Source organism: Rhinoderma darwinii, chromosome 13, assembly GCF_050947455.1.
Source record: "Rhinoderma darwinii isolate aRhiDar2 chromosome 13, aRhiDar2.hap1, whole genome shotgun sequence".
Lineage (NCBI taxonomy): Eukaryota > Metazoa > Chordata > Amphibia > Anura > Rhinodermatidae > Rhinoderma > Rhinoderma darwinii.
The window spans coordinates 28,683,925-28,709,398 of NC_134699.1; the positions used below are offsets into that span (position 1 = coordinate 28,683,925).

Consider the following 25,474-nt stretch of genomic DNA (forward strand, 5'->3'; position numbering starts at 1 on the left):
TTCCATTATTTGGGATGTGGCCGACTTCCAACGCTTGTGCAAGAACGCCTTCAGCAAGGCGTGATTATTTTTCAAGTTTCTTTGGACTGTTTTCTCACATCGGATCTCGCTGATTATTCAACCACCGGTGTCCACTCCGAAGGCCAGCAGACTGCCTGAGTATAGAGCTTAATGTCTCCACACACTAAATGATCGAGTTGTGCCTAGCACAACCACAGAAGGTGAGTGTATTTTTCCAAAAACACCTTGCTAGTACCATCTTTCTTTGAATCTACGGTATCAACTTAGAGGAGCGCTCTGTCTTTCTTTTTTCCCACATATCCCTGTCATATATGGACAGTGACGTCAGGGGTTCCCTCTAGGAGCAGAATCCCCGGCCAGGGTGTCGACAACGCTCTGGCCGGGGACTCCACTCCAGGAGTAGTCCCTGGGGAGTCCTCTTTACTAATGCGGAAGCAGGGAACTGACGGTTCCCTGTATCAGCATTGGGTTCAACTTCATCTGCATCCCGAGGACGCAGATACAGTTGAAACTGGGACATACCTCCAGCCGCCCTGGACAGCGGGACACTGCCCAGGAATCCGGGACTGTCCTTCTGAATCCAGGACGGAAAGGGCTTTGCTGCTACTGTAAATGCTGCAGAATTTCCTCAGAGAATTTGGATCAAAAGTGGTACACCCATCTCTGGGTTTAAAGGCTATGTAAATGTTTGAGGGCCGTTTTTTTTACTTAAATGTATGTATTAAAGAGCTTGTTCAGTCCCTAAAAATTGATGGCCTGTCCTCAGGACCCCCGCTGATCAGCTGTTTTAAAAGGGCCACAGTGCACGTACGAGCGCTGCTTCCCCCCCTTCATTACACTTACTCCTCACACTAGGAATCGCCATCATGCATATAGCAGCGGTTCACAGTATTACAGCCTTCTCCCATTCACTTCAATGGGAGAAGGCTGTAATACTGTGAACCACCGCTACTGCTGTATTGGCGATTCAGTGTGAGCAGTGACCGAAAGAGAGCTGCGGCCCCTTCAAAACAGCTGATCGGCGGGGGTCCCAGCAGTCGGACCCTGACCGATCAGATATTGATGGCCTATCCTCAGGATAGGCCATCACTTTTTAGAGACTGGTCAACCCCTTTAATGTGTAGAAAATATATTTCTAATATATTTTTCTTTACATTTTGCTTACGTTTAGAGATACAGCTTTTATGCATCCACTTTACATAGAAGCTGCAACTTGGCGCTTTCAAACAAATCCGTCAGTCTGCTGGAGTGACGACTCGGCTTAGAGCAGCTACAGCGCACCTCAGCTTATCAAACCCTAATACCGATCACATTTAAATTGAACCAATTAGATGTGATTACTATTAGGGTTAGATAAGCTGTCAAAGGCGCACTGTAGCCGCTCTCAGCTAGGTCGCACTGCCCAAGATCGCTGTGTCCCTCTGCCTTCATCGCAAGTAATAAAAGTTACCGTGATAGTTGCATATATCCAAATCCAAAACGCTAGATTTTTGCGATTTTCGTGTCGTGGTTGCCGCAACCTTTGGGTCGAAATGCAATTTCAATACTTGCGTTCTTTAGCCACGTTGCCTGTGTCGCCCTAGCCTTATAAGACCACATTCATAATCATTACTTGCGATTTTGCATTGTGCTCTTAATGACGTGTGACCAAAGTCGCCACATAGCCCTAGCAATATGTGACAGTCAGTTCACAAGAGTTGCATGCAATTCAGATGCTATCCCTATTATGTAAGGAACATGTATATATAACAAGTGATGCTAGGGATAATGGAGACAATGTAACACATGAGATAAATGTAACATAAAATATAAACGGGATTTATGTTAAAAAAAAAATGTGGTGAGTGACATATCCGGAAGCCACAACTAGCCCATGCGTCCGGTTCTATATTGTGATTGGCTACGCTACCAGTAGCACGGTTTGGTGATTGGCTAATTCTTGTCCCACCCACATTCGCGTCACGTTTGCTGACGGCGCGCAAAGAGAGACGTCACTTCCGGAGCCGTGTTGCACGAGCCGGTGTTGTAAGTGAGGGCAGATCTTGTTCGGACACATCATGTCCTCCCTGCTGAAAGTTGATCAGGAGCTGAAGAAGAAGGTGAGAAGCGGCTGCAGAGCAGCGCCTGGAGTTTGAATGTTGCGGAGGGGAGATGTGACTGCACAGGACTTAGGCCGGTGGGAGCAGCTGTGTTTCTGGGACTCTTTGTCGTGATATAGAAGCATCCGGTGGTTTGTAGAACCGGCGGGGTCGTTTTCTGTGCTGTGCGGACGTCATTGAGGCTCCGGTGGCTGCTCTTGTGTGACCGGAGCCGGCCTGGTGCTTCCACGTGGAGATGTCAGAGGAGACAATGTGGAGTAATGCGGCACTCACATGGAGCATGTGGGTAGTCACTGAGGTTACACACGCTCTGCTTGTTATTCGACTGAGACTTTGGTTCATATATGAGAAAAATAAATCTTGGGGTTCATAAATACTCTGAACCCCGACAATACTGTCCATGAAATGATTCTTCATGCTGCAATATCAGAAATGTGCCATGTAACTTCTGTCACGTGTCTCTAAGGTATCGGATTGTGTGTTTTTCATTTGACATTTTTAATGTAATTGAGAAACTGGACGAATCCCAGGAGACACGTGGAGGCCCAGAAATGTTCTCTCTGCACTGGCACCTACTTTTTGGGCTGTTTTATATTTTACTTGCCCACCTTTCTTAGGCCTTGTTCAGGGTTGGAGGATTTAGGTACAGATTCCCTGCCTGAATCCTCATCAAATCTGTGGAAATTCTGCAACCAATGTGAGCGACTGGGGTATTTTGTGTCCCATTCACATGCAGCAGAACAAATCCGCATGTAATAACGACAGCGCTGTGGATTCTGCACGGATAAGCTGCGGATAGACCCATTGGATTACAATGGGTTTATTCCGCGTGTGGATCCGCTGGCACATCCGCAGCAGAAATCAGTGTCGGCCTTTGGTAACTGACGCGGATTCTTTTAGGAGTCCACATCAGATTTGCCTCTGGCAGATTCTGAACATGTAAACATTTTCCAAACTTTGGATCAGACCCTGGCATAAGGGAAGCCATACCAAAAACTTCCTCTTGGAGCTTTTCCCTTGAGGTGGGTTCCATCCTAATTTTGGCAATCATGAGGACGTATCTCCCAAGCGCATTTGTGCATTCAGCCAAAATCTGAGTGATCCAATGCTGCGATCTTCAAGAACCAATCATATCACCCCAGGAGAGTTTGACACGTTTAGGGGACTGGGAGTAAGAACTCTCATAGACATGAATTGAAGTGATCCCTAAAAGTTACTGGCTATCTGTACCTGGCTCCTTGTTTTGTTTTTTTCTCCAGCTCTAACTTTGATCATACTGGCTGTAATTTCCAGTAAGATGATCATGCCTGTATTGGTTATCTCTGTTTATGGTAGCAAAATAGTTTTCTCTGATCTTTACATATAGTTTCTATTAGAGGTCCACCTTTTATTTATGGTAGAAGCCTGGTAGTCGGTGTACCTAATATTTTGAGATGCTTTCTATGACCGTTAAAGCGGATCTGTCACTTTTTCGTGCTGCCCTATCTGTGGGCGGCATGAAGTCACCCCTTCAATTTCACATGTGTTAAATCCGATCTGTCTGTAACTAATCGTCTTAGAACTGTTTTTATTCCTTATGTTTTCAAGGAGTGGTGTATATTCAGGAATCCTTGGTGCACCGTTATCTTAACTCCCTGTGCCTGTAGTTTTGTCTGATCTGCTACTTCTGATTTACATAACCACAACAAAGTTGTTGTTTTTTTTCTTAGCGCTTCTCAATGTACGGTGGTAGTGGATATAGTTTTCCTGATCCGACATGTAATGGGGTTTTGTCCTGGGCATGTTGGGTCATGCCGCAACATGTCTGCAGGTTCAGGGGTGGACAAAGACCGCAGATGGCCCCTGGGCAAGAACAGAATATGGGCCTCTTAAATAGCTTCAAATGGAGCACCCCCTATAAGTTTCTCTAACCACCAGTAATTGTGGGCCATGACATTCATTGGCTCAGTCCCTTACATGCAATTTAACAGACCGTAGGAAGCTACTTTTAGGGTAGCAGTGGGCCCCCTAACCTACTCAATCCCTATACTCTTATGTTCTGTCCTCCCTTGTGCGGGTTCTACCCCAACGGTTTTGAAAGCAGTACATTGGCAAATGATGTCCTACTGCAGTGCTAACAACCAGTGGCACTCCAGCTGTTGTGAAACTACAACTCTAAGTATCCCCCTGACAGCGGCATGCTCGTTCCTCAACCCATTTATGAGGGGAGTATAGTAGCCTGCTATTTATAGTAGATTAAAGTGTAACTGAACTTCTAAAGGGTAACTAAACTAGTACTTCATAGTGACGTGTCAGAAGTTTTGCTCGGTGAGGGTCTGAGCACTGAGCCACTTAGTTTCTGATTGGCTATTCCAGTAACTGCTGGTAGTGTGACTCGCCGACACAGCAGTAGTGGCGATTAACAGTATTGCAACCTTCTCCCATTGAAGTGAATGGGAGAAGGCTGTAATAATGTGAACCGCCGCTACTGTTGGCGATTCGCAATACCAGTGGTTACCGGAATTAGGGGGAAGCAAGCACTGCGACCCCTTCAAAACAGCTGATCGGCGGGGTGCCGGCAGTCGGACCCTGAGCAATAAGCTATTTATTTTTTTATAGGTGGTCAATTTGTAGGGACTGGAAAACCCCTTAATGAACCGTGTATGTTGGTTGAATTCTAAGCAAATGACTGCTCACAATCATGCACATTATAACAGGTCCACTTTAAGATGCCTGAATCAGTCACTAGGTACAGTCAGTTGTGTAACGGATTTCTGCCCCCCCCCCTCCCCACTCACATTGCTTTTAGCCCGAAGTATTGTGGAGGGTATAAGGCACTGCAAAGCTGATTGCATAGGAGACAAGTGACAGGCACTAGGTCATGTGTGTGTATAGAGAAGAGTGTTTATTTAGCCTCTTGTGGGGGCTGTCACTTCTGCCTCAGCCTTTCAGGCTTTTTATTTTGTTTTTGCACGTCTAATAATGAATTAATGTTAGGTTTAAAGTGGTTGTCCCCTACCGGACATCTGATGACTTATCCACCGGATAGGTCATCAGTATATCATCGGTGTGGGTCCGACACTCGGACCCCGCACTGATCAGCTACTTCAGCTGCTTGCGCGCATCGGATGTCACTGCACACTATGCAGTATACGGAGTCGGAGCAGTTTCCTAAGTACATTGCATAGCTGCCATGCTGCCGAACTGCAGCTCTGCTCCTGTTCACGGACCCCTACGGATCGAGAAAAGAGGGTTCACGACTAATTCACAAAATCCTAAGATCGGGAATGTTTTTCTTCGGTTGGGCTGTAATCTGTATTATAAATATGAATGAGCCTGTAGAAAATGTCAAGGCTCCTGTGTTTTATCTAGCCCTGAATTAATAATCATTCTTTTTACACTTCGGTTCTTTAAAGTGATCAGTTAGGAAGTTTGACTGTCTTAAAGGGGTTTTCTCAACTTTAAACACATATGGCATATCCACGGGATATACCATAAATGTCTAAAAGATGCAGATCATGTCTCTGGAACCCACGTTGAGCTTCAGAACAGGGATCACTTTGCCCTTCCTCCCACCGCATCCAGGTGGAGAATCAATGGAATGGAACCATAGGGATGAATAAAGTGCAGCCCCCCCTCCATTCATTCACCACCTGGATGTGGTGGCACTGGGGTTGAATGATCCCAGTTTTTGTGATAGGTGTGGGTCTCCGAGCTGGGACTATTTCTATTAAACATTTATGGCATATCTTGTGGATGTGCCAGAAATGCTTAAAGAGGCTCTGTCACCACATTATAAGTGGCCTATCTCCTACATAAGGAGATGGGCGCTGTAATGTAGGTGACAGTAATGCTTTTTATTTATAAAAACGATCTATTTTTACCACGTTAGGAGCGATTTTTAGCTTTATGCAAATTACTTTCTTAATGCCCAACTGGGCGTGTTTTTACTTTAGACCAAGTGGGTGTTTATACACAGGAGTGTATGAGGCTGACCAATCAGCGTCATGCACTTCTCTCCATTCATTTACACAGCAAATAGCGCTATTGTTATATCGCTATGTGCAGTCACATAAACACACTATAACATTACTGTAGTGTCCTGACAATGAATATACATCACTACCAGCCAAGACGCGATGTGTATTCAGAATCCTGACACTTCTGAATCTTTTCTGTGAGATCTCCAGCAAGGCAAACGTAATCTCGTGAGATTACGCTGTAAACTCATTTAAAACGAGATTACGTTTGCCTTGCTGGAAATCTCACAGAAAAGATTCAGAAGTGGTCAAGATTCTGAATACACCATGTCCTGGCTGGAGGTAATGTATATTCACTGTTAGGACACAGCGATGTAACTATCATTACTGCAATGTGCAGCTACATACACAAACACTAAATCGCTATGTAAATGAATGGAGAAGTGCATGACGCTGATTGGTCACTGATTGGTCAGCGTCATACACTCCTCTATACAAGGCCCACTTGGTCTAAAGTAAAAAGATGCCCACTTAGGCATTAAGAAACGAATTAGCATAAAGCTAAAAATCGCTCATAAAGTGGTTTAAAATAGATCGGTTTTCTAAATAAAAAGCATTACTGTCACCTACATTATAGCGCCGATCTCCTTATATAGGAGATAGGGCCCTTATAATGTGGTGACAGTCTCTTTAAGTTGGGAATTTCCCTTTAAAGTCCATTGTCTGTTTAATTTATGATCCTGTGTACAGTGTTGGGCTATTACTGGCAATGTTGGCTAGTGTTCTTGGTGAACTGGCAGCTCTTCCTCATGAGATGCCGGCATTCATCTTGGAAAGCTTCAGGTGAAAACTTCAGGAGCATGTCTGAAAGAAAAATGTTCTGTTAATTTCTATGAACTCTATCCTGCCGTTCCCTTATTTTTGGGCGCCTCCTCCTTCTTCAAATGTTTATATTTGCCTAAATGGGGATCAAAGGGGTATTTACCCCTTAATGACCAGAGTGTTTCAGCCCTAGCTATATTTGTTGGGCTACTAAAATAATTGTATGCTTTTTTTTTTTTTTTTTCGTGACACATTAGCATTTTTTAGAGAAATGTTCTTTTAAGTTTTTTTTTTTCTTAGCGGTAAAGTATACAACAATTTTAAAACAAAATTAGTTGTGTTTCTTTTTTTTACACATTATAGGGTTTTTTTTATTCATTAAATATGCAAGTTCATACTAAAATCAACTGTTAAAATGGGTTTCATATCGACTGTTTGGGTCTGCGTGGGCTGTGAGTTTTCTTTTTCCACCTTATATTGTATGTATATATTTTTACTTTTGTTATGTTATATGTCCCCCCAATAGGACCTGTGGGAGACACTTAGGCCCTGTTCACCTGAAGGAATTTTGAGGCAGATTTTGGCATGCCTGCACTTTCTTGCGGCACTTTTCATTCTCGGCCGAGCGCCGCAGGTGAAAAATGCTTTCTCTGCCTCCCTTTGACTTCAATGTGAGGTCAGAGGCGGAACCGCGGCATTAAACTACATGCCATTTTTATACTACTAAGTATTTATTTCTTACATTTTGATGTTTTCCGCTGTAACTGGGGCATCTATAGAAGCCTCTGTTTCAGAAAAAATAGCCACATGTTGAGACATTAGTCGCAGGCAGAGCTGATCTGGGTTTTGTAAGACCCAGCAGTTCTGTTATGATGGGGGACACCCGGAAATCATGAAACTGGCGAGTTCAATACAGGCAATGGCATTGCCGCTGCCTCTACTTATTACATAGCGCTTATTCAGCTCTATATAGTTTTCGAAGAAAAACTGCATCTGTCTTCTCAGGGTCCCCGGCTTTCTTCTGCACCCGACCTGCCCCTGCTAAATTGATGTAGATTTATCGCAGCTGCGTCTTTTGGCTCAGGACCTGCACTGCCTGGCGTCAAGACAGTGAGCGGTCACTAATGGGTTTAGTTTTCAGCAAACAACAGTTATTCATTGTATAAAAATGTAAGACAATTTTCCAATATACTTTCTGTATCATATACGCATGGCTTTCAAGATCTCTTCTGAATAAACATTTGTCCAGGTCATGTGATGCACACATAGGTGAACCGCTCGTTACAGTACAGTTATCAGAGCTGACCAGCCTTTCATAACAATGAAGGTTCCTATTGAGTGACCGCAAGTGGAGATCTTAAAAAAATCGTTAAGACATTGATAGTGGAAAATTGTATAACGTTTTTATATGTACAATGCTTTGCTGAAACTGTAAAACCACTTCATCCCAGTTATTATTGCTCCCCATATTATAGTTGTCCAACATGGGATAGTCTTCATTCCTTTACTGGGAGGGGTGAATTTTCTGAATAAAACCTTTCTTATCATTTTGTCACCATAAATGTTTTTAAAGAATTATTGCAAAGTTGCATAATTTTTTATTATAGATGCATCGGAACAATAAAAATTTGGCCGCGATGGTGGCCATACCGTTTGGGTAATTTAGTTAACAAACTTGAGTGCTTTTCAGCGTGCCACAAGTGCACAAATGGATTGTGTTCTGGGAACAGAACAATAACCAGATTATTTTTTTGGTTTTCTATCACAGGTCGATTGTTTCCGAGAGAGAATAACAAATGAGGTAAAAAAAAAAATTTTTATTTTATTAAACTTTGCAACAATGTGACTTCCAACTTCTCACTTTTAGGCCTCCGTCAGATGTCCATTATCCCTGCACATTTTAGTGTCAGTATTATGGCCACAAGTCCTGGCCCTAGTAGTGACCCAAACTAAGTGGATCATAGGGGTCTCTGATGCTGTTAGTTCTGGTCATAAGATCCGTGGTTGGGACAACTTATTGCTGCAATACGAATGCTAAAATGCTGTTGCTTTCCAGCCTTCTGAATGAGGCTTTACCCTGCAGTGACTCCAATACATTTTTAGGGAGCAGTAAGTCACATCTGTAACGCTTACTCCCAGTAACCCCGCCGCCTACAAGCTTTTCAAGATTCTGCTATTATGTTAGCTGAACTAGTATTTTTGAGAATGCAACTTATAGTTTTTAACCACTTTTAATAGACGCCCAGATTTTGAATATTATGATACCGTGTTTGGAACATGACAACTGACTTTTTTTATAGTGCAATAATAATTGGTTTACTCTTTAAGGCTGAAGACCTGGTTGCAAGTTTTTTCCCAAAGAAGTTACTGGAACTGGATGGATTTCTTAAGGTAATTTAGAGCTCTGTCTTCGTGTTCGCCACAGATTTGGCCAAAATCTGAGAAATGTTCCAATAAAAGGACTTTATGGATTGTTTTGGCATCAGAAATGGTTCTGATTTGACGTTCCTGAATATCGTTCTGAAAACTCATTGGTAAATGTGCGGTTGCTGTTGCGGAGTATGTGTCACTTTCTGTCTTCTTTACAAGAAACGGACTACATCGTGAATGTGGAATTACACTGGCCATTCATTGGTCTCCTGACTTGGACTGGCCGAGCATGTTTACGTCAATATCTTTAGGAAACGCTTATCTCCTGGCAGAACAAAGGATCGTTCATGTTGAAATCCACCAAGACACACAGTAATTTGACAGCTGTTCCTGTGGATTTTGGCGGGTTCAACCGATAATTATCTGGTGTATGACCAGCCTTAGATTTATTACACACTTTTAGTTTTTAAAAACTTGGGTCTTTTGTGTTATTCTTTCTCGCTTGTTTCTTTCAGGAACCTATGCTAAATGTTCAAGATCTTTCACTAATCCATTGTGAGATGAATTTACCAGTTCCGGATCCCATTCTTCTGTCCAACAGTCATGATGGTATTGATACTGTAAGTTCCAAGTTTTCAGACTTGACACGTATGTAAAAAGTAACTAACCTTTGTTTCAGTAGTTTCTATACCACTGTTTAGTTACAGACTTGTGGTGAAACTTTACTTTTAGGTGTCTGAAGAGTTTCAAAAGTATTTGTCATTCTTGTTTACTCACCCGTTGCTTCATTATGTTAGGCAATTGCACCTAAGGAATATAATTTCAGGCTTATTCAGGATACAGTAATTCGTTAAAACAATGTATGGATCATTTCTCTAGCCTAGAATAACAGGTCCTCCGAGTTAGGTAATGGTACTGACACTGCTTTTCATGTAAAAGTAAATACTATTCAACAAATTTTTTATTTAATTTTTTTTCTAACAGCCGAATCTTAAGAAGAGAAAACTTGAAGATGGAGAAGGGAACTGTGCAGGTAAAATCCCCCCCCCGAACGATAATAAGCAACGCCTTATCTAATAACGAACAAAAGGATTGGTCATGTTGAAATTCAACATGTCCGACCCTTCGCCATAAAAGTTAGATAGTTGTCCAGTCCTTCCGAAATTGGTGGGTTGGCCCGACCACCTAATGCGTATGGCCAGCCTCAGAATAGGCCATCGATGTGTTATTGGTGGAGGTCTGACCCCCGGGGCCTCCCATAATCAAAATAAAAGGTATGGGGTACCTGCTTGGATACTCATGGCTCCATTAAAAGGGCTGTCCACTCATTTTATTATTTCTATTTATAGAATGGGTTTTTTTTTTTTATACATTTATTTAAAATTCTCATACTTTTCTTATTAGTGCAATTGCCTCTGTATCTAAAAATAAATAAATTCTATAGCACACAGAAATTAACCCATAGGATAACTGAATGGACTGAAGATGGTGGCATTCATGTGACCCACATCTTGTGACACCTGGCATTCGGGTAACACTGTCCATGTATATAATAGGTTATTGAGGAGCAGAAGTTATCCTCTAGGGACCGTAAATACACGCATAGTCAAGTAGCTGTTCATTGTTGTTCCACCATTCACTTCGCTCATGGATGGGCCTCAACACATTGTGTGTGTGGTGGTCACAAAACGGACACCATGTTTAGTTCTATTCAGTTAGCCTGTGGATGCGTTGCACAGGACTTATCTGTGGGCTATACCATTCTACTGTGTCAGGGGACTCAAAAGAAAACTGGACAACCCCTTTAATGTTTTACCAGACAGTGTCTCTGTATCTGAAAAAAACATTGAAGGGGCCATGAGTATACTAAAAGCACCCCAGCAGCTGATTGTGGGGGGTCAGACCACCACCTGTCACACATTGATGGCCTATCCAAGGAAAGGTTATCAATATTTTACTGGAAAACCAATTTAACCCTGCTATTAAGACTGGACAATAAAGCACAAGCTAAGTGAGAAAAAAAAAAAGTCAAAGGCTTAATAGAAAAAATTTATCTGACAGAAGTAATACGTTAACTTTAAAGAGGCTCTGTCACCAGATTTTGCTACCCCTATCTGCCATTGCAGCAGATAGGCGCTGCAATGTAGATTACAGTAACGTTTTTATTTATTTTTAAAACGAGCATTTTTGGCCAAGTTATGACCATTCTTGGATTTATGCAAATGAGGCTTGCAAAAGTACAACTGGGCGTGTTGAAAGGTAAAAGTACAACTGGGCGTGTATTATGTGTGTTACATCGGGGCGTTTTTACTACTTTTACTAGCTGGGCGTTAGGAATGGGAGTGTATGATGCTGACGAATCAGCATCATCCACTTCTGTTAACACCCAGCTTCTGGCAGTGCAGACACACAGCGTGTTCTCGAGAGATCACGCTGTGACGTCACTCACTTCCTGCCCCAGGTCCTGCATCGTGTCGGCCACATTGGCACCAGAGGCTACAGTTGATTCTGCAGCAGCATCGGCATTTGCAGGTAAGTAGCTACATCGACTTACCTGCAAACGCCGATGCTGCTGCAGAATCAACTGTAGCCTCTGGTGCCGAAGTGTCCTCGCTCGTCTGACACGATGCAGGACCTGGGGCAGGAAGTGAGTGACGACACAGCGTGATCTCTCGAACACGCTGTCTGCACTGCCAGAAGCTGGGCGTTCTGAAGAGAAGTGGATGACACTTCTATATACAACGCCCAGCTAGTAAAAGAAGTAAACACGCCCAGATGTACGCACATAATACACGCCCAGTTGGACTTTAGCAAGCCTCATTTGCATAAATACAAAAATGGTCATAACTTGGCCAAAAATGCTCATTTTTTAAAAATAAAAACGTTACTCTTATCTCAATTGCAGCGCCGATCTGCTGCAATAGCAGATAGGGATTGCAAAATCTGGTGACAGAGCCTCTTTAAGATTGGATTCACACATCGCGTATTTATTGACGATTTGGGTGTAGATTTTTGAGCCAAAGCCAGAAGTGCTTTCAAAAGGAATGGAAAATATAAACCTATTGTATCAGCCTTGGATGCAACAGCCTATAGATTTTGGGCATGAATTTGTTACTGATGCATCCCTTGTTGAAAGCTCCATGTCTTCTGATATTATCAGGAGCGCTGGCTGTTGGACTGATGTATGGATTAACAAATACAGAATTGTGCACTAAAATGAAAATAAATGGCAAATCCCGTTTTTATGTTTTTCCTATTGTAGGTACCAAAGTTTTTGCGATGCCTAATGGGATGCTGAAGAGTAATGCTCCCCTTGTTGAGATCATTGAAAGAGTAAAACCAGAGATCAGGCTACTTATAGAGAAATGCAACACGGTGAGTTTTCTAGATGTAATGCAGTCTTGCTAGCTGCTTATGTATTTGTTCAGTCGGTTATTGCCGTACTATTCCTAATGGGATCTTCTCCAGACCTCTGTCATATGTAGGGGCTACAATTTATCAGCAGCACATCTCCTTCACTAGGCAATTATTAACGCCCTCTTTTTCCATTCAGGTAAAAATGTGGGTTCAACTCCTAATCCCAAGGATAGAAGATGGAAACAACTTTGGAGTGTCAATCCAGGTAATTCTCAAACTATTACAGAAATTATTTCATGTGTCCATTAAAAGGCGTATTCCCAACTGAAGCGTTTATAAAAAATATTTCTCCAAGTTCCTTTTACTCATGCCAAATGCCAATTGTATTTCAGTGTATCCAGTGTAGAACTATTAGAAATAAACCTTTTGAGTTTGCATTTCCCTATTCTCTTCGCTAGTTGTCTGTTAGTCATCCAAGCTTTGCTATATGTATCCTTGTCATTTTATAATAGTTCTATTGTCCTTCTTTCCCCTGTACACGCACTTGGTTTAGTCTCGTGAGACTTCTATTTTCTTTGTTTCTTTTCTTTAGGAAGAGACTGTAGCAGAGTTGAGGACCGTAGAGAGTGAAGCAGCATCTTACCTAGATCAGATCTCCAGGTAAGGTTCACGACTTAATAACCTATTTTTTTCTGTGTAAAGATATGGACAGTTTTTACGGTTTAAAATTCTTTTTTAAGGGGTTTGCTCAAAATGAAATGTAACTTCTATATTCATGCCAGCTTGGCAATCATCTGATATATTCGTGGGTCCAGCTTCCTGAACCACCAGTGCCCAGTTATGACATCCATATGGACAGAGCAGGGAACCTGTCAGCTGTTTTGAGGCCTTCAAAACGCCTGACAGCGCAATAGAGGGCATTTTGAACAAACTTCTTGTCTGTCAAGTTGCATGACTGAGAAAATAGTGTTTAATTGTCCCGATGCGCCGATTGTAAGTGCCACTAAGCTAAGACTTGATGTACAAGTGCACGCTGCAAATCCCACCCCTTTGCTCTGAGTGACCGATCTAGCGCTCTCCTTATTGTCCGCTGGTGCAGTGACTCAGAGCAGAGAGTAGCACTTGCGACCGTCGTGCTGGGGGAATCCAATCTGTTTCTCGCTAATGCAACTTGCATGACCGAGAACTAAAGGTATGCTTACAATACCCTCCCCCTCCACTATAATGCTCGGTCAGCAGCTTTGAGGTTCCCTTTTAAGCTTTGCAGTACAGCAATATTGTTGTGGAGGTACAAGGCCTTCTCTTGAACTCCATTGAGCATAAAGTACATTGATTTTATATTCTCAAGCTGAAAGTGTCCTCTACAGCAGTGAGGATGCTTGACATACATTTGTGGAACAGTCTGAATTACATTAACTTCCATTGCTGCTCAGTGAAAATAAGAATATTTATTTTTTTGGCTTTTTGTTTGTTCGTTCCATTTGATGACATTTTTATGTGCTTATGTTACAGATACTACATCACCCGGGCAAAGCTAGTTTCTAAAATAGCAAAATATCCTCATGTGGTAAGTAGTGGTGGCACCTTGTTGCACAGCATTGACTTGCATGAAGTATGTACTTAGTCCTGTGCTCACCACACAATTACGGATTGGTTTTTTTTCTCTGCAGGAAGATTATCGGCGTACAGTGACAGAAATAGATGAAAAGGAATATATTAGTTTAAGGCTAATTATATCAGAGCTAAGGAACCAATATGTAAGAAACTACTACAATCTTCTGTGTATTACTATGTTTGCCTATGAATGTTTTGGTTCTTGATTCATAATTTGTCCGCTACCAGTACTTTAGTTATAAGACATTGCATGCTGTAGCGTTTTAAGATGTATTCCACAAGATATGCCATTAAAGGGTAACTAAACATTCAGAACAAAAAAGAAAAAGAATAATAATTTTCCGGACAAAAAAACATCACTCACTGAGTTACAGAAATATTTAATTGAATGGCCATATTAGTCCCTGAATAATACCAATCACAATAGTAAACAATTAAAACATTGCCTGGCCAGGCATTGGAACAGCAGAACCACAATTACCAGAATGGAAAATAAACAGAATCCTAGTATAATCGCTATAGGAAGCAATATATGCACAGTAGGTCGCATAACCATAGAAAAAAACGCAAGATTGAAAAATAGTCCTTGTAACGGAATACATTAGCTGCAGATTTTCCAGACAAAAAATAAGCGCGCATAAAGTATATAAAGAGGATTCAAGGAGTAGATCTACTCCTCTATTTGAAGATCTTCAGCAGTATATGGCCAGGTGATCTGGACTTCAATCCAGGACAACCTAAGTGAACCACATCATGAATATAATATTCCCCATTCTCACTCTGATGTAAGGTTTCCACTTGCCCTTAGACTCCTTAGTCCCGTCTTGCAGGGCAGAACAAACAGGCCCTCCAATTCAATATCAGCCGGCAGGTGAGCAGTGGTCTGGTTTCAAAGTTGTGGCCAGCGATTTTTGCCTATTCTCTACAGCTTGTCTCACAACATGCAGTATCTCCGAGACCTGTTAAATCAATAAGCCGGAACATATGGCAGGTGCACGGCGTGATGGCGTCTTTTCACGTCTGTGACAAAAAAAAGATGTGTTTGGCTGACGCGTTTCATCCCAGCTGGGCTTTCTTAAAGAGGCTCTGTCACCAGATTTTGCAACCCCTATCTGCTATTGCAGCAGATAGGCGCTGCAATGTAGATTACAGTAACGTTTTTATTTTTAAAAAACGAGCATTTTTGGCCAAGTTATGACCATTTTTGTAATTATGCAAATGAGGCTTGCAAAAGTCCAAGTGGGTGTGTTTAAAAGTACAAGTCCAAGTGGGTGTGTATTATGTGCGTACATCGGGGCGTTTTTAATACTTTCACTAGCTGGGCGCTCTGATGAGAAGTAACATCCTCTTCTCTTCAGAACGCCCAGCTTGTGACAGTGCAGATCTGTGACGTCACTCACAGGTCCTGCATCGTGACGGCAGCAGAGGCTACAGTTGATTCTGCAGCAGCATCAGCGTTTGCAGGTAAGATCGACTTACCTGCAAACGCTGATGCTGCTGCAGAATCAACTGTAGCCTCTGGTGCCGATGTGGCCGTCACGATGCAGGACCTGTGAGTGACGTCACAGATCTGCACTGTCATAAGCTGGGCGTTCTGAAGAGAAGAGGATGTTACTTCTCATCAGAGCGCCCAGCTAGTAAAAGTATTAAAAACGCCCCGATGTACGCACATAATACACACCCACTTGGACTTGTACTTTTAAACACACCCACTTGGACTTTTGCAAGCTTCATTTGCATAACTACAAAAATGGTCATAACTTGGCCAAAAATGCTCGTTTTTTTAAAATAAAAACGTTACTGTAATCTACATTGCAGCGCCTATCTGCTGCAATAGCAGATAGGGGTTGCAAAATCTGGTGACAGAGCCTCTTTAAGAGCTGTTGTGGCCATTAGCATACCAGCACCTTTTTTAGTACTCCATTTAAAGGCGCAGTACTCCTCCACATAGAACTACTTTAAGTTTCAGAAAATATTAACAAAGTGGTTACACTTAGACCATCTTGGTCAGTATAATACAAAAAGTATCACATAAATGCCAAAACAGTAAGACCCTTGGTAAATAAATCTATCCTAAGAGTAAATTCACACCTATTTGAAAGACCAGAAGTCTCCCGAAGTTTGGGCTTCTTATATCTAAGTGGGACTTAAAACAAAATTTAAATAATACAATGATTTGAAATGAATATAGATGTCCTGTATACTCCATTGTACCCCCACCAATCAAGACTTCTGACCTGTCACTATGACATGTCAGACGTTTGAACGTTTAGTTACCCTTTAAGGCCTGATCGGTGAGGGGACCGCACCTATCTGGAGAACTGTGGACCACTGTTCGCCAACTCAAAGCTGGTACTTTCTCTATTGAAATTTATAAAGAGGTGGCCTGGATGAGCTTGGCGGTTCCCTGAAGTCGGAGACCCTTACCTATCATGGTTTCTGTTTGTTCCATAAATGTGTAAGGTAAGAATGCACTCTATAAAGTGTATCTTCATTTATAACCTGAAAAAGCTATGCTGGCGTGTTAGGTTTGTTTGCCATTAGATGTGTTAGAATGGGTCCTTCTCTGAGTTTCAACAGGACATACCACTCTCTGTAAGGCCTTGTACTCACAGTGCAGGTTTGTTTCAAGTTTTTAAGCTATAACTAGAAACAGAAACCTAAACACGAAATAATTAAAGGAAGGCCCTGTAAGGACTTATTTGGACGAACGTATAGTAGGTCCGTGCAACGCGCGTGAATTTCACGCGCCTCGTACGGACCTATGTTAGTCTGAGGTCGTGCAGACTGTCTGAGTTTCACACGGAGTGTGTCCGCTGCGTAAAACTCACGACGTCCTATATTTGTGCGTTGTTCGCGCATCATGCACCCATTGAAGTCAATGGGTGCATGAAAATCACGCGCAGCACACGGAAGCACTTCCGTGTGACGCGCGTGATTCGCGAAACAGCAGTAAAAAGTATGAATGAAAACAAAAGCACCACATGCTTTTCTGTTCACAAACATACACCGTGTCATAAAGATGGCGGCTGCGCGAAAATCACACAGCCGCGCATCATAAGCTGATGACACATGGAGCTGTTAAGTACCAATTGCGCGTGCAAAATGCCGCGTTTTTTGCGCATGCAAAACGTACACGCTCGTGTAAATCCGGCCTAAGTCTGCTGTCCTCGATGCAATTCTGGTTTTGGCATAAAATATGCATGCACAGTCTGCAGCAAATCTGCACTGTGTGAACAAGGCCTTAGGCTAGAATCGTACGTACATTTTTTTTATTTTATTTTTAGACAAAAACGGGAGTGAATACAGAAGCGGAGACCTATCAGTCTTTCCTTTCCACTTTTCTTTCTTTTTGAAACTGCCACAAAAACTACATGTGTGATTCGAGCCTCTGGCTCCAGCAGAGGAAGGAGCCGCATGTTCTATATTACAGTAAACCGTAGCAAGCAGGCTGAAATAGATATTCTGCGAAGCTCCTATTGATTATATTAGTAGCCGCTCAGTGAGGCTTGCGGTTTGGTATGGATTCGAAAGAGACGGAAGTTGTGGCTCGTTCTCTCCGCTGGAGCGGAGTTCTGACCTGCTGAAACGCAAAGGTGTTTTTCCACTAAGCACGTTTATCACCTATCCACTGGATAGGTGAAACGTGTATGATCACGGGGGCCCCACTACTGGGACTCCTGCCGCTCCTGCTCCATTCAATATCTGTGGGGCAGACTAAGACAGTGCTCTGCTGTTTCTGTTTTCCCCCATAGTCCTTGAATAAAGCGGTAGCGCACATGCGCTATCTAGTCTTCATTCAAAATCCCCCTCACTGTGATTGTGCGGTAAAGAGGAAAGGGGTTTGAACCCCCATTCTAGTAATCGGTAGTGGTGCCTGTGGTTGGGTCCCCAGCGATCATGTTTACCATCTAACCTGTGAATCGGTATTAACTGGTTGCCGACACAGGACGAGTATGCTCGTCCAGAGCGGCGAGCACTTCGCGCATTAGGACGAGCATACTCGTCCTGTGTGACAGCCGTCTGTGCCGTCTCTGTGTGTGCGATCGAGAGCGGGGCAACGGCTGTAATACACAGCCACGACCCCGCTCTGACAGCGGAGAGGAGAGAAACATCATCTCTCCGCTGTTAACCCTTTGAACGCCACGATGACAGCTGATCGCGGCGTTCAAGGAGAGGGGACTGCACATTGATCGCGTCACAGAAAATAACTGACGCGATCAAAGCCCACAACTCATATGGCCAGACAGCCCAGGGTCCAGTGAAGGACCCCAGGGCTGTCTGAACATATTTCCTGTTGTTAGGGCATACTGAGGTGCGCCCTAACAACTGCCTGTGTACGATCAGTAACAGGCTAATGTACTGGCATATAGATCTATGCCAGTACATTACAGTTACAAAATAAAAATCAAAATGATAAATCCCTTTATGGGATTAAAAAAAAAAAGTTAAATGAATGTAAAAAAAAAATAATGATAAATAAATAAAAAGTAAATAAAATACACAGAAATACTCATTTTTTATAATAAATAAACTTTTTAAAATATAAGTCCCAAAACATGAAATAATATAGACATATTTGGTATCGCCACGACCGTAACAACCTGTACAACAAATGTATACCATTATTTATGATCGGTGTATGGTGTAAAAAAAAAAATATTAAAACTGCTGCACAACTGCTTTTTTTCTGCATTTTAATCTAATTAAAAATTTATAGAAATTAAACGATAATGTATTTGTACCAAAAAATGGTACGTACATAAAGTACAACTCGTCCCGCAAAAAACAGTCTCATACAACTACGTCGTACAAAATATAAAAGCGTTATGAGTGTCGGGATGCAAAGAGGGAAATTTAAAAAAAATTGCTCTGTCCTCAAGGCTAAAATTGGCCGTGTCCTTAAGGGGTTAAGTATGCTGAGTGGGAAAACACCTTTTAAGAAGGGGTAGTTTTCAAATACATCGAATGGCAATCTGAGACATTACATTACTAGCATCAGCATAGCTTTTTCATGTTCTAATTGGAGGTAGGTTTTCAGATTATCCTGTGGCCAACACATGCCAAACCCAGGTGAGTAATTGGTGGCCATCCGGATGGATTAATCACTCCAGTGTCCAGTTGAGGTGTACTAGTGGTCTCGGCCATGAAGCTCTGCCAAACTGTTCTGAAGTGTCATCCTGTGGCTGTTTTACAAAGCTTTTTGTGTGTGTGTGTGTGTGTGTTCAGACGAACGTGTGCGTTTTGCGCGCGCCAAAGGCACTTGACACCTCCGTGTACCCTGTTCCTATGGATGCGCGGCTGCGTGCTTTTCGCGCAGCTGCCATCATTATGACACTCCGTTTGGATGTTTGTAAACAGAAAAGCACGTGGTGCTTTTCTGTTTACATTCATTCTTTTACTGCTGTTGTGCGAATAACGCTTGTCCCACGGAAGTGCTTCCGTGGGGCATGCGTGATTTTCACGCACCCATTGACTTCAATGGGTGCGTGATACGCAAAAAATGCAGAAATATAGAACATGTTGCGAGTTTTAGGCAGCGGACTCACGCTGCGCAAAACTCACGGACTGTCTGCACTGCCCCATAGACTTGTATAGGTCCGCGCGACCCGCGTGAAAACCATGCGGGCTGCACGGACGCAAATCACGTTCGTGTGAATCCGCCCTAAGAGTTCACGTGCAGTACCTTTTATATAAAGGATCAAAAACATGTTCTGAACCGAGCATAATTGTTGCTTGATGTTTCTGAAACTGATGTTGGAACTTTATGGAATTGTTACTGAAATGATGAGAATCTTATTTTGTTTTTTATACCTGTCTGTGTTGTAGGTGACGTTGCACGATATGATCCTGAAAAACATTGAGAAAATTAAGAGGCCCAGAAACAGCAATGCTGAAACACTCTACTAGCCAGCATGTCCACATAACCCCCCTCCCTCAACTTTTTAGTTCTATTTTTGTTTTAAATATTTTTTATTTTTTCTCTTCCTTTGAACCTAAAAGGAGTAAAGACCATCATTGCCTTGTTTGAATTTGACATCCTCCCCACCAAGAAGGGAAAGCAACTGGTCTGGAAGTGCGTGTGCAGGTTTATAATAGTCTAAAACTGCCCCCCTTCACCCCCCCCCTTCCTACTTTTTGGGAATTGACTGCTACATAATAAGAAAGCCCTCGTCAATGGCAGGGAGCACTGAAACCTTATCACATGGGGAGTGCTGTAGATTGAATCCTGGAGTGATAACAGTCCCCTCTGGCACTTTGAGGGTTCTGAAAAAATGCTATATTATTGGTTTGTGGTCAATATGAAAGTTTGTAAATTTTGAACTGTCCTCTCATGGCGTGGCATGCCACTAACGCTGCAGAACACCTTTGCTAATCTCATCCTAATCTGGAATTCTCAATAGAGTAATATGACCCTTGGCATTATAGCATGTGCTAGTTGCCCCATCTGGGAGGGTATCCACTCCGGACAACCATAGTTTGTACGAACGAATCACATTTCAACCTATCAATTCACAAGGTCATTCAGCATTGAGATAGAAATGTCACAACTGCCCTGTGAATTGATGGGTTTTACTCTGACAACCTGGCTGCCTCCACAATGACTGTGATGGATATGCTTTTGATCCGAGCTGTTCAGCAGCAGTGGGTTTATATTGTAGGTCAAGGCTTTATTCCTTTTTTCTGTTCATTCATTGTAATCAGGTTATAGAAGGTTCTTCCAATTTTAGACCTTATCATTGGACGTTCTGTAAAAATTGAAATCTAAATGATGCTGGAGTGTCTAAAATATATTTTCATGCGCATTTTAATTAGCTCTTTATTTGTTTATTTAACTTCATCACAACATCTAGTATTAACATGTGAAGTTAGGCTCTCTTCACATCTGCAACGAAGGCTCCATTAGGCGCCTCTGTTGCCGTTCCGGTTAAAAATTGCAGAAAAATAGAGCAGCATGCTGCGCTATTTCTATCGGTAAAACGACTGGAACCCACTAAAGTCAATGGGTTTTGTTGGGCTCAGTTAGTGTCTGTGATGCAATGGCTTCAGCGCTTCCATTTCCCGTTCTTCTATTCCTATGACGGAACAGAGGAATGGAAAAACTTAGCACGGTTGTGAACAAAGCCTTAGTTACCATTTTGACGGAGCATGATCAGGAAATTAGCTTTTCAACTTAAATGAAGGTTTGCACAAAGCTGTAATGTTTTTATACTATGGTATTTCGTGGTTGGTCGGTCTTTAGTCTGCCTAACTCTTACTGCAGGTATATAATGAATCATTAGTGGTCTTTGCTGTGTACAGTATAATCCTGTTCCTTCAATATACATTTCATAGTATTTAGAGAATTGTTTAAAACAGAAATTCTGTAATACATATAGTTACTGAAATTGTGGTATTTCCAATATTCCATCACATCCCCTCCTGGGCTAAATTAAGTTGTCTGCTTGCTTCAGACTGATCTATTTTGGGTGGTTTGTAGTGGGTGAGGGTGGAATCTGTAGCAGTTTTGAAATTGTAAGGTTTAAATTTAGCATTTTTAGTAATTGTATAGTAGGGCTAGTTCACACTGAGTTTTTTTTGACGTGGAAAACGCGTCAAACGGCCGAAAATACCTCCCATTGATTTCAATGGGAGGTGGAGGTGTTTTTTTTTTTTTTTTCTCCCACGAACGGAAAAACAGTCTCGCGGGAAAAAGAAGCGACATGCCCTAACTTTGGGCGTTTACATCTCTGACCTCAAATTGACATCAAAGAGAGAGAGTATTTCGCTGTGTTTTTTGCCCGCGGCGCTCAATGGCTGCGGGCGAAAAACGCTGCGAAAATCTGCGTGCAGGCAGAGCAAAATCCGCCTCAAAACTCCAAACGCAATTTTGAGGCAGATTTTCGCCTGCAAAAAACTCTGTGTGAACCCAGCCTTAAAGGATTGCTGTTTAGGTGGTGGTTGGGTACTATGAAAACGGATGCATGGCTCGCTCAGTTTGTAAAATCTCTTGCAGTTGTTGAGTTCTCAAGAGGATCTTATGGACAGTGGCCACACAGATGTGTGTTCAGGAGTACATACCTCATCTGTGGTCCTCCTGGATGCATAGACAGTGTACCTACATCACCAAACTACTGCAGTAGATATAGTACCAATTTTGCTGACTTTATACATACCCAGGACACCTAAACAATTCTATATAATCAAGAAAAAAAAAGTGGAGTAAAAGGCTAGAGAGCAACGGTGGGAATATGCATTCCAGGATCACAGCCAATAGATACATAAACTAGCTAAGAACAATCAAATGCTGTTTTGTTATAAGTGACAGTACTATTGTGAAACATGCAAGTCTTCTAGCTGACTTGTAAGTTGATAATCGTTGGGACAGTTTGTTTTCTGAAGACCTGGAGCGCGTGCGTGCGTGCGTGCGTACAGCTTGTCCTCTGCCGTATGTGAATATATGGAGCACGACGAAAGACTCCTCCTCATATGTATTAGAAGATAGCGAATCCAATGAAAAACGTCTATCCCAGTCTCCATACCTATCGGTGCACCTTTCTTAACATTCGTGTTTAATCTTGGGCCTCGTTTTTGATTTGCTGGTCTTCTGCTTTTCTTTTATATTGCTGTGTGAGAACTTGCATTAAGATAGTGTGCCTCTACAGTTTGGGAGTATGTAGTGTAAATATGGAAAGTTAAGGTATTCTGGTCTAGTCACCTGAAATCAATTTGAGGTCTTGTATGAACAGCTTATCCTTGACTAGTTTAGATGCATACTGAATGTTATGGTTGTAGGAGTTATTAATCTTTGCTGTCGGTATTCTGCATGGACACCTCTAAAGGAGACTATGTAGTCACACCTTTAGATGTGTGGGAAGATGTTTGTGCAATTAAAAGGTAAATACCTTTTAGCAACCAAAGTCTTGTTGGGTTCAATAGCGTGTAGAGGGAGTGTGTTGAGTTAATGCTGAATGTATTTTTTGACCCACTAAGAGACCTAACGCATTACTTTAGAACCCTGAAGGGTATTTTCTTGGTACACCTCTTAATGTTACTGGTAAATTGTGTTATATCTCTGTGATGAATTTGCCTAATGCTATATTGTGTCACAACTTGTGCTTTTAGTGTGTACATCTGGTCCTTGTCCTGTCAAGTGGACAGGAAAATGATTGTAGCCCCTAGCAGAAAAACTGCAGTAGCAAAAGTAAATGCAACGTTTAGCTTTAGGAGGCCAATGGTCTGTGTCCTGGACTGCTATATTCCCACCATCTTCATTAAGGGCTCATGTTATCTGTTCCAGTTACAATTCAATCTTATTTCAATCAGCCTCTGCTAATGAATCACAATGTGGGTATATATATAATTTTTTTATTTTTTTTTATTAGATTCTCAAAAATATAAAGCTAAATGAAACTGCATAACTAGTTGTCATATCAAAAGACATATCTGTATAATTGGGGTCTGACACACCAGAGCTGAAAGGACTAATATAGCTTGTCGCCACAGCCCACAAACTTGAAGGTAATGATTGTCTTCTGATATGACCCATACGTATACCTCTATACCTGCTTTAGGGAATATAGTTTATATGGTAGTTTTTTTTTATTTTTTATACATGTACGGCTATGTTCACATCTGCGTTTAAGTCTCTGGAGGCTCCATTGCCGAGTCTGTCAAATTTGATGGAGAAAAAAATAGCGCTACTTGCAACACTTTTTTACCGGTCAAAACGTTGGACACCTCGGTGAAACCTGACGGAACAGAGCTGCAATGGAACATATTCTGTATGAATCCATGAGAAATCTGTCAGGCAATCAACCCGATACTGTGACGCAGATGTGAACAGAACATATCCTAGGATGACCAGTAAGCTTACCTTCAGCTGGGTAGGCGGAAGCATCTTAAGCCAAATTATCCTTTAAAGGGGTTATGAGATTAGAAACAGCACCACTTTTGTCCATTTGTCCATCTGGTATTGCAACTCCGTCTCATTCAATTGAATGAGAAAGAAGCAATATCCAGCAAAGCCTTTGGACTGGTGTGGTGCTATTTGTGGGAATCTCATGCAAGGTATTACAATTTAATTTCTCTTTTTGGACTTGATCCAGATCAAAAGTAGATGTTTAGAGGAGTGAGCAATGACGCAAATGGCTTCATTATCCAATTATACTCTATCTATTCGGGTGTATTCACATGGGGCGTTTTTGCCGCTCGGCCAAAATCTGCACTGTCAAACTTGTTTTTACCATTGTTTTGCAGTTAACATGGAAATTGCCGCAAATTGCGGTTAAAAAAAAACGTGTGAATATGCCCTACAATCTCCATCTCGGTCACATTTATTTTACTACTTGTTCTGATTGGTGGTATCCCAGCCTTAAATTGTATATTTTATTTTTTATCATTGTCATTTTGGTTCTATATTGTAAGAAGTTTTTTATTTTATTTTTTTGCTGAAATGACGTATGTACAATTTTAAAATGTCAAGTTATTAAAAATGTTCATCAAATTTGTTTTGTAAATTGTTTCTCTGATGCTGATTTTATTGCGTTTGTGTGAATGTCAAAGTTTTCTGGATAAGAGAGTCTGGTGTTATGCGTCGTGGATGACTGTACACGTAGTTCCTATAGGTTTACATAATTGCATGATGGTACGGTGTCTCCATTATGGCATTTTTATACGTAGAAGCATTGCTTGGGGAAAACACCTTCCTAACATTACGCAATGGAACATATTCTGTATGAATCCATGAGAAAACCTTTATGAAATCTGAAGCATGAGTTAAGCCGGCCATACACCTAAGATGATCTACCGTTGTCTGTTCACACAAACAATCTCGCCAGTAACTGTAGAGGCCAAACTGGCCGATTAGGGAGTCAGTTTAAAAAAAAAAAAAAAACTTGACTCCCTGGGGTGGCACAAGGTGGCAAATAATTGGTGGCCAATCATGCCCTACACGTCTGCCAAACATTGCTAATCACAAGTCTGCCATAGCAAATGTTTATAAAACGATGGTTGGCTGACTGATCTCTGGTACGAGCCCATAGAGTTCCATATTGCAGATCTGTGCAACACATTTGGGGCTATCCTTTTGGGTAGGCTTTACTTGTATAAACTGCGATTCCCTAAAGTAGCCGTATTATTGGAAGATATTGATGAACTGTTAAACTTGCCGACAGTTATTTTCCCCAACTGCCCTGTTTCTTATTCAGCGAGCGAAGATAAATGGTTGCCACTCCTTTCTTGTCCTGCTAA

General features: G+C 41.9%; 1 protein-coding gene across 1 annotated transcript; it reads left to right on the forward strand.

The window, feature by feature from the left end:
* Positions 1 to 1,989: 1,989 nt before the first annotated feature.
* Positions 1,990 to 24,712, forward strand: PSME3 (proteasome activator subunit 3). The gene is made up of 11 exons (XM_075846567.1): positions 1,990 to 2,120; positions 8,670 to 8,702; positions 9,230 to 9,292; positions 9,787 to 9,891; positions 10,256 to 10,304; positions 12,534 to 12,646; positions 12,825 to 12,893; positions 13,221 to 13,288; positions 14,141 to 14,195; positions 14,299 to 14,385; positions 20,072 to 24,712. The coding sequence occupies exons 1-11, from the start codon at positions 2,079 to 2,081 to the stop codon at positions 20,150 to 20,152; spliced, it is 765 nt and encodes a 254-aa protein (XP_075702682.1). The 5' UTR covers positions 1,990 to 2,078; the 3' UTR covers positions 20,153 to 24,712.
* The last annotated feature ends 762 nt before the right edge of the window (positions 24,713 to 25,474 follow it).